Raw genomic sequence first — 10,597 nt, 5'->3', positions numbered from 1 at the left:
CTCAAGGCTGTAATCGCTGCAAAAGGTGCTTCAACAAAGTACTGCGTAAAGGGTCTGAATACTTATGTAAATGTGACATTTCCGTTGTTGTTTATACATTTGCAAACATTTCTAAAAATCTGTTTCTGCTTTGTCATTATGGGGTATTGTGTGTAGATTGATGAGGGGGAAAAACAATTTAATCCATTTTAAAATAAGGTTGTAATAATGTAATGAAATGTGGAAAACGTCAAAGGGTCTGAATACTTTCCGAACAAATCCTGAGCTATATTGTATGCTCAAATGTTTACATTATTTTATACTAATACAATTGCCCAGAGAAAAAAATATATCTCAAAATGTTTAATGGCACCCCTAAAGATTCTTATGAAAACAATCTGCATTAACATTCTACTTTTTAAAATGAATCTCACCTTAAATAACTGCATTGTGGTCTTCCATGGCTCCCTGTTTTACTGGGGTAAAGAAATGAGGTAACACACATGTAAATGTATCATCCATCACCATGGGGAAAGGCGAAGAACTCACAATGAAAAGAGATGGTTGTGGACCTTCATAAATCAGGCAACGGGTACAAAAAAATTCCCATTTACCACTATTATGCCAACAATTAGGAGGTTTAAAACTTCTGGAACAGTGGTAAACCTGCCTGATATTGGACGTATGTGTATCTTGTCCCCCACACAGTAAGGAAGATGGTTTGGGATGTAAAGAAACATCTAAGAGCCACATTTGGAGAATTACAGAACACCTTCGGGTCACCAAGTAAGACTTTATATCTATAATTAGACACCATGCCAATAGGCTTTTTGGAAGGGTTGCCAGAAAAACATAATTGAGAGCAACCCAGAAGGGAACCGCTTGGGAGTTTGCATTGGCACTTGGATTGGAACCTGAACATGGTCAGATGACATAAGTAGAGCTCTTTGGCCATGCACATGAGTGTGGTGGGTTTGGCATCAAAAGAAGAAAGCATATGCAGAAAATAACCTCATACCTACTTTATGGTGGTGGATCTTTTGATGTTATTGAGCTATTTTACTTCCACTGGTCCTGGGGCCCCTGTTAATGTCAACGGCATCATGAACTTTACCAAGTACTAGGGTATTTTATCCCAAAAACCTGGTTGCCAAGAGGATGAAACTTGGCCGCAAGTTGCTCTTCCAGCAAGACAACAACCCCAAGCGCATATCAAAATACACACAGGAAATGGTTAAGTGACCACAAAATCAATATTTTGCAATGGCCATCTGTCTATGGACTTGAACCCCAATAAAAACCTGTAGTTTGAATTGAAGCCGGCAGTCCATAAGCGCAGACAAAGGATATCAAGGATCTGGAAAGATTCCGTATGGAGGAATGGTCTACGATCCCTCCCAATGTGTTCTCCAATCTCATAAAAAAATTCAGAAAAGGCTCCGTGCCATTATCCTCACAAAGGGGAGGGTGCCAGAGTATTAAAAACAGGGGTGCCAATAATTTTGACCCCTATCTTTTTTTAGAGAAAACAATTATTACTTGTCAAACAAAATCTCTTTCTCTGAGCAATTGTATTAGTATAACATATATCATTTTCCCAAATTTTGTTTGGCATACAATATATCTCAGTATGCATTATTTATTTTTCCTCATATTTATCAAGGGTACCAATAACTCTGGACCTGTCTGTGCAAGTATCTCATTTTAGTCCTTCAACATTGCAACACAAATGCTAGAGACACAATATAAATGTCAACACTTTGCATATTATATCAACAGTGATGACCAGAAATGCACAAAGGTTTCATAGTCGAGATTGACTTCTTCCCATGACAATTCAGGATGGACGTTGGTTGAAAAGGTGCCATGGTTTCCACCATACATTGAAAGTTCACAATCATGATTTTCCCCTCATTTTAATACAAAGAGAGAGCAATGGCGTAAATAACAAGCCACACTGCTTTCAAGGTATTTTTCTATAAATTTGCATTACTAAACAGGTTTACAGTTGTTCCCAATGCGTGCTTTGAGCTAGCATAGCAACATTTGTTTGGTTGACTGGACAAAACCAAATAACATAACGGTTGGATGGGGTGAAAACAGCTATTTTAGAAATGGCTCAAACATGTATTTTTGGTGTAACTTAAATTTTGCAACATACCGTATTATAATGACCAAACATGTTATCATGCGAGGACATTTAACACACACAAAAATTCTAAATATCCAGCTTTCCCACTGAAATTATACCACACATGGTACACTTTCATATTGTGCAACTGTGCTCATGTACTGTACATGTACCTGCTGCCATTGGGCAGTGATGGATATCCAACATAACAATCTATCATTATTTACAAGATTGTACTTTATCCCAGTAATGCATTGACAAACTATAACGAAAGCAAATCCATTCATGGACAATGCCATTTTAGATATGTGCATCTTCGCTGTTGCTCCACAGTGTTCATGTTATCATGACCACATCACCCCCTGCAAATGAAGTGCTTAGAGACCTGGTGAAAAACTATATAAATGCAATAAAATATTATTGCTAATTTCAATTGAGTGCACAGATTTGATGAAAACCTCCTTAAGGGTTTAGTTTTACCATGACAAATGTGTGACCAAGTTAAAACTAAAACGAGTCCAATTGAAAAGAAATAAATTAATAAATAAATTAAATAAATTATTATTTATGCTGTTTACAGTTTGAACCCCCACAAAAGTAGATCCATGGAATATCACACAGTATGTGCCTCAAGGTGCAGAGATTATCCAGATGTGCATCTTTTTATCCAGATTACCCCTATATCTAATAATAATAATAATAAAAGGGTCAAATAATCCCTTATTACTCATCTGAACTAATTTGGGAACATCTTATTGCCCAAGTCTTCACAAAACCTCTCAGATTTTTGCGACACCTCAGCCAGCTCCTGGATGAACTCTAGGATGTATTCACTTCATGTCCCATAGACCAATGTTTCACAACTCCAGTTTGAGTACCGCCAACAGCACACATTTTTGGTGTAGCACCGGACAAACTCACCTGATTCAACTCATTGAGGGCTTGATAATTAACAAGTTGAATCAGGTGTGCTTGTCCGGGGCTACAACAAAAAAAAATTGTACTGTTGGGGGTAATATTGCATAGCCTGCTAAAACATGCAGTGTCAAGATTGTGAGAAGCTGTCGTCCTTATCGGAATCGGGGGATGCCGGTCGTGACATCTCAAAGAAACTGGATGAGCGAGAGGCCTTTCTCGAACTAGAGGTCTTTTTCGATTTTAGCAGTTGAAGCATCTCGGCCAGCTGTGCCTCCACCACCGCCATGCGGCCATTAAGAGACCCAATGTCTCCCCTAAGTTCCTGCTTCAGCTCCAGGAAAGAGGCGTGCATGGTCTGTATGGGTATAGGACAGACAACCAGCTTCCCTTCTGACTGCACAGGGCTCCGGTCCTGCGGAGTGCGGGCATCACCCACGTTATCTAAGCGCAGGTCGCTCTTGGTAATACCGCTGTCACAAGAGTCTGTCTTCTTGAGAGACATCTTGTTATGGGACTTAGTCCTGTCCGGCAAGGTCTCCATGGACTCGGCCTTAGAAACGCTGCTCCATGACTCTGCTTTCACAACGGATTCCTTGAAACGACCCCAGCCCTTTTTGGTCTTTGGCGCTGGCTCTGCGGACTTGCAGCCTACGAGGTTGCCATTTTGGATGGCAGGGGCATGAAGCATGACTCGGCCAGAGGGCCTGGAGGACAAAGATGACAATGTGGACGAAGCTGTGGGAGTGGCAGGGCTCTCGGTCACCATGATGATGCTGGTGGAGGCGAGTACCTCGTGGATCTTGGTTTGCTCCAGGTGGATGGTGCCCTTCTCCACGTCTGGTGGCTCCCCCTGACTAGCTCGCTCTGCTGCCAGTCGCGCCTCCCTCTGCTGCCGGAAGCGCTGGAAGAGGCGACGGACGGGGTGGTCCGGAGGAAGGTTCAGAGGGGCCTCATTATTCCTCTTGAGCATCTCCTCTTCCTCACGTTTCACATCACTGATCTTCCGGAACACTATCTGTAACAAGAAATCAGAACATCAGGTTGGGATCAAGCCCACCTTAAATTCTTTGGGTCCAAAATGACATTTGCTCCATTACATCTACTCAATACAATACCCTTTAAGTATTTTTACTTTAAGTATTTCTTTGCACACTTATGACTTAAACCAGGCCTGCCCAACCCTCTTCCTGGAGATCCACAGTCCTGTGGGTTTTCAGTCCAACCCTAATTTAACACACCTGATTCTATTAATTAGCTGCTCAACAAGACCTTAACTATCTGAATCAGATACGCTAAATTAGGGTTGGACTGAAAACCTAACAAGACAGTAGATCTCCAGGAAGAGGGTTGGGCAGCCCTCACTTAAACGTTTCTAAACTGAAGGAAAATAGCATAATGTCCCTCAGCCTCCAAACATACACTACATGACCAAAAGTATAGTCGTTGAACATCTCATTCCAAAATCATGGTATTAATATGGAGTTGGTCCCCCCTTTGCTGCTATAACAGCCTCCACTCTTTTGGGAAGGCTTTCCACTAGTTGTTGGAACATTGCTGCGGGGACTTGCTTCAATTCAGCCACACAAGCATTAGTGAGGTTGGGCACTGATGTTGGGCGATTAGGACTGTCTCGCAGTCGGCGTTCCTAAGTTTGATGGGGTCTGTGCAGGCCAGTCAAGTTCTTTCACATCGATCTCGACAAACCATTTCTGTTTGGACCTTGCTTTGTGCACAGGGGCATTGTCATGCTGAAACAGGAAGGGGCCTTCCCCAAACTGTTGCCACAAAGTTGAAAGATGAATGTGAATTGATTGCCTGCCCCTCATCTATCTTCAGAGTTCGTTCTGTTAGGTGACCTAAACTGGGATATGCTTAACACCCCGGCAGTCCTACAATCTAAGCTAGATGACCTCAATCTCACACAAATTATCAAGGAACCCACCAGGTACAACCCAAAATCCGTAAACATGGTCACCCTCATAGATATCATCCTGGCCAACTTGCCCTCCAAATACACCTCTGCTGTTTTCAATCAGGATCTCAGCGATCACTGCCTCATTGCCTGCATCTGCTATGGATCCGCGGTCAAAAGACCACCCCTCGTCAATGTCAAACACTCCCTAAAACACCTTTGCGAGCAGGCCTTTCTAATCGACCTGGCCCGGGTATCCTGGAAGGATACTGACCTCATCCCGTCAGTCGAGGATGCCTGGTCGTTCTTTAAAAGTAATTTCCTCACCATCTTAAATACGCATGCCCCTTTAAAAAAAATGTAGAACTAAGAACAGATATAGCCCTTGGTTCACTCCAGACCTGACTGCCCTCGACCAGCACAAAAACATCCTGTGGCAGACTGCAATAGCATCAAATAGTCCCCGCAATATGCAACTGTTCAGGGAAGTCAGGAACCAATACACACAGTCAATCAAAAAAAAACAAAGGCTAGCCTTTTCAAACAGAAATGTGCATCCTGTAGCTCTAACTGCAAAAAGTTTTGGGACAGTATAAAGTCCATGGAGAACAAGAGCACCTCCTCACAGCTGCCCACTGCACTGAGGCTAGGTAACACTGTCACCACTGATAAATCCACGATAATTGAGAATTTCAAGAAGCATTTCTCTACGGCTGGCCATGCTTTCCTCCTGGCTACCTCAACCCTGGCCAACAGCTCCCCCCCCACACAGCTACTTTCCAAAGCCTCCCCAGCTTCTCCTTCACCCAAATCCAGATAGCAGATGTTCTGAAAGAGCTGCAAAACCTGTACCCGTACAAATCAGCTGGGCTAGACAATCTGGACCCTCACTTTGAAAAATTATCCGCCGCCATTGTTGCAACCCCTATTACCAGTCTGTTCAACCTCTCTTTCGTATTGTCTGAGATCCCCAAAGATTGGAAAGCTGCCGCGGTCATCCCCCTCTTCAAAGGGGGTGACACTCTAGACCCAAACTGATATAGACCTATATCCATCCTGCCCTGCTTTTCTAAAGTCTTCGAAAGCTAAGTTAACAAACAGATCACTGACCATTTCGAATCCCACTGTACCTTCTCCGCTGTGCAATCCGATTTCCGAGCTGGTCACGGGTGCACCTCAGCCACGCTCAAGGTACTAAACAATATCATAACCACCATCGATAAAAGATTGTACTGGGCAGCCGTCTTCATTGACCTGGCCAAGGCTTTTGACTCTGTCATTCACTGCATTCTTATCAGCAGACTCAACAGCCTTGGTTTCTCAAATGACTGCCTCGCCTGGTTCACCAACTACTTCTCAGACAGAGTTCAGTGTGTCAAATCGGAGGCCCTGTTGTCCGGACCTCTGGCAGTCTCTATGGGGGTACCACAAGGTTAAATTCTCGGGACGACTCTTTTCTCCGTATATATCAACGATCTCGCTCTTGCTTCGTGTGATTCCCTGATCCACCTCTAGGCAGACACCATTCTGTATACATCTGGCCCTTCTTTGGACACTGTGCTAACAAACCTTCAAACGTGCTTCAATGCCATACAACTCTCCTTCCGTGGCCTCCAACTGCTCTTAAACGCTAGTAAAACTAAATGCATGCTTTTTAACCGTTCACTGCCCGCACCCACCCGCCCAACTAGCATCACTACTCTGGACGGTTCTGACTTAGAATATGTGGACAACTACAAATACCTAGGTGTCTGGCTAGACTGTAAACTCTCCTTCCAGACTCATATTAAACATCTCCAATCCAAAATAAAATCTAGAATCGGCCTTCTATTCCGCAACAAAGCCTCCTTCACTCACGCCGCCAAACATATCCTAGTAAAACTGACTATCCTAACGATCCTCGACGATGTCATTTACAAAATAGCCTCCAACACTCTACTCAGCAAACTGGATGCAGTCTATCACAGTGCCATCCGTTTTGTCAATAAAGCCCCATATACCACCCACCACTGAGACCTGTAAGCTCTAATCGGTTGGCCCTCGCTACATATTTGTCACCAGACCCACTGGCTCCCGGTCATCTATAAGTCTTTGCTAGGTAAAGCTCCACCTTATCTCAGCTCACTGGTCACGATAACAACACCCACCCGTAGCACTCACTCCAGCAGGTATACTTCACTGGTCATCCCCAAAGCCAACACCTCCTTTGGCCGCCTTCCCTTCCAGTTCTTTGCTGCCAATGACTGGAACGAATTGCAAAAATCGCTGAAGCTGGAGACTTATATTTCCCTCACTAACTTTAAACATCAGCTATCCGAGCAGCTAACCGATCGCTGCAGCTGTACATAGCCCATTTGTATGTAGCCTATCCAATCTACCTACCATATTGTTTTTATTTACTTTTCTGCTCTTTTGCACACCAGTATTTCTACTTGCACATTACAATCTGCACACCTATCACCCCAGTGTTAATTTAGCTAAATTGTAATTCCTTACTACTATGGCCTATTTATTGCCTTACCACCTCACACCATTTGCACACACTTTATAGAGACTCTTTTTTTTCTATTGTGTTATTGACTGTACGCTTGTTTTTCCATGTGTAACTCTGTGTTGTTGTTTGTGTCGCACTGCTTTGCTTTATCTTGGCCAGGTCGCAGTTGTAAATGTGAACTTGTTCTCAACTAGCCTACTTGGTTAAAAAAAGGTTAAAGCAATAAAAGCACAGAATCATCTAGAATGTAATTGTATGCTGTAGCATTAAGATTACTGGAACCTAAAGGGCCTACCCCGAACCACGAAAAACAGCCCCATTTTTCTATAATGTTATTCGACATGGAGGATTAGATGGTGGTGATGTCCTAAGAAAGAGGTACAGTAATTATTTCATGAAGCAAAAGTGTTGGAACAATAAAGACTTTTCATTTGGGAATAGTTAATGCCTCATAGGGGAAGTTGGCACTGACTAACCAGGTTTGACTGTAATTCAAAGAGGGAGTTTGGAAGTGTTCATGTTTAATTAGATAAAATGTAGGTAATATTGTGCAACATCGTTACAATAAATATGTAGAGCTGGCACGTTAGCGTCGAGGACACAACCGCTCACTGTCCTAAAAATATCAGTGCGGGTTTTGTTTGTCTCATTTAATTATTTATTACATTTTGAATTGCCAGCTGGAAGCTCACGGGAAAAAGAAGTCTGCATTGTGTTTATGTACCACAGTGGTCTTTATTTAGCTGCACTCAGCACAAACACAAAGCAGTAGCGGCAAAAAGTAAAGCAGCTTCCCCCTCACCATAGTTAAATATCAAGGCAGTGGAAATGCAAAGTGTGGCCCCTTTTTTGAATGAAAATGAATGAATATATTGAACCACATTGAAATCATGGCAGGTGACACATAAACCAATACAAACACATAAATAAGTAATGTTGGGGATAGGAAACGTAATCTAAAGGACAAATCTTATATCGGTCTGCTAATACAAGACTATTAAAGGCCAAGTGCACTAGTTTTGTAAAAAAATAAATATATAATAATAAAGATGTTAAGGGGTGCTGCAGCGCCCTCAGCATCCCTACTTCCTGCGGCTATGAGCACAGGTATGGTTTTGGGAGCAATTATTTTAAACCTTGAAATTGTATTAGTCTAACCAAGTCACTGAAATGAATTAGTTATCTCGTCGCATCAGATATTTTAGAGTGAAGTAGGTGAGGTTAACATTGACCCAATGCCTATCTAAATGCTTTAAGCAATGCTTTTTTCAAACTTGCCAGATTAAGGGAAAGCACTGGTCAGAATCAAAACCCAACAACTTTCCGTCTCAAAGCCTGCAAATGCATCTTTAGCTGTCCATTCAAACAGCGGCTGTCTATGACTAATACACATTCAGACTCTTCTCCAAAGGCTGCTCCAAAAGGCAGAGACTATCCCACAGTGCAAATTACATTTGTGTATTCATAAAGCACAATCCCCTGAACAGCCAATCAGATCTTTTATATTTGCGGGCAGACCAGACAGCTGAGGACTGCTTGACCTGAGGAAGGATTCAGTATGGCTAAAAAGTAGTGCTGAGCGATTAACCAGTGTCGGTTCAATTATTTAAATTCCATTTTATTTGGTTTTTTTCCTGTGAGCTCAATGTGCACATTGCACAGTTTCTCTAGAGATACATTTTTTTTTAGCCTGAACTGTGTGATGGAAGTAGGGGGTTATAGTTTCCAACAGGCCAATATTTGAAAATAATAAATTGGCAAATATTATACAATCCAGGTGTGCAAAGCTCTGCCAAAGGTGATTATAACATATTGACCCAGGGGTGTGAATACTTATGGAAATTAGATTTATGTATTTCATTTTCAATAAATCTGCTAAACATGTTTTCACTTTGTCATTATGGGTTATTGTGTGTAAATGGGTGAGAAATCAATATAATAAATGTTGAATTAAGGCTGTAACACAACAACATTTGGAAAAGGTCAAGGGGTATGAATATTTTCTGAAGGCACTGTATCTACCTCTCCTGTATCCCTACACATGTATTGGAACTGACCCAGTATTTGGCTAGCTTACATCTCATGTTCTTATTTTTATTTGGTGTATATTAATGCTATTTTAGTACTACATTGATATTGATTACTTAACTTTTTATGAAGTAACTTTTATCTTCATGACGATCTTCATCCATAACCCTTCGGTCATACGGTAATTATGCCAGCACTACAGCTGAAGTGTTACAGCTCCAGCATCTTCAGTAAATGACAGTGCTACAGTTACTCAAGGCTACAAGAAGTCGCCTCATTGCCCATAACTGTCTCCATATTTATCTGTCTCAAGGAATGTGGCAGATTCATTCAGTTAATATTCATTTGTTCATGACCATGACACTATTTGAGATGCAGTATGGCTAACAATCAAATGTGTCCATCAACCTGTGTCTCTTGTTAGTAATAAGACCTTTCTCAGATCACAATTAAAATGTGGTCATGCAGACTGCAGAGGCTTTCCCAGAATCATTCTGGCATTAACCATGTAATCAATATCTTTATTAACCTAGTCGTGGGGTTTTATTTAGTCATTTCATCTGGTGAAATTGAATCGTGACAATGGATTCATATGTGGGTCAGGGGAATTTTTAAAAGTTCTTGGTGGTCGTATGATAAAACATAGATGAAGAACAAGAGAGTCGTTAGTACATAATGCTTTAGAGTGGATTATTGTAGTTGTTTAATGTTATAGGAAACAGCTGGTCATGAAACCATGAAATCATAACTGTGTTATTAGGAAATACAGCACAAATACTGTAGTCCATCACATTACTGTATAGATTTAGATTAGATTTAGACCTGTATCCCAGACTTGTATCCCACATTTCTCACAAGATCAGTAATATGGGCTGAAACTTGTCCAGCAACGTTTCCATAGGGTTTCTTAATACAGATATCTTTAATTGGTGAAAAATACATAATAACCTTATAGAGTAGAGGGATTTATTTTTTGTAAATCCAGATGTGTAATGTAAAAAGATCCTTCCTGTGAAGCGACTGCAGACGATGCAGTATGGGGTATTGCAGGTGGAAGACCAGCATTGTGCCTACTCAAGCGAGTCAGGGTCATTTCTCACACAGGAGATCATTATTGCACAGTGCGGCAGAACGG

The 10,597-nt window shown here is 41.7% G+C and overlaps 1 protein-coding gene across 1 annotated transcript in view; it reads right to left on the bottom strand.

The window, feature by feature from the left end:
* Window positions 1-231: 231 nt before the first annotated feature.
* Window positions 232-10,597, bottom strand: part of LOC110493775 (potassium voltage-gated channel subfamily H member 1) — a 60,609-nt gene continuing 50,243 nt past the window's right edge. The window contains exon 12 of the mRNA XM_021568248.2: window positions 232-4,043. Coding sequence (XP_021423923.1) covers window positions 3,156-4,043 — 888 coding nt within the window. The 3' untranslated portion in view covers window positions 232-3,155. The remainder of the gene's footprint in view (window positions 4,044-10,597) is intronic.

This window comes from Oncorhynchus mykiss, chromosome 17 (assembly GCF_013265735.2).
Source record: "Oncorhynchus mykiss isolate Arlee chromosome 17, USDA_OmykA_1.1, whole genome shotgun sequence".
Lineage (NCBI taxonomy): Eukaryota > Metazoa > Chordata > Actinopteri > Salmoniformes > Salmonidae > Oncorhynchus > Oncorhynchus mykiss.
This window is presented reverse-complemented; position numbering and strand designations above follow the sequence as displayed.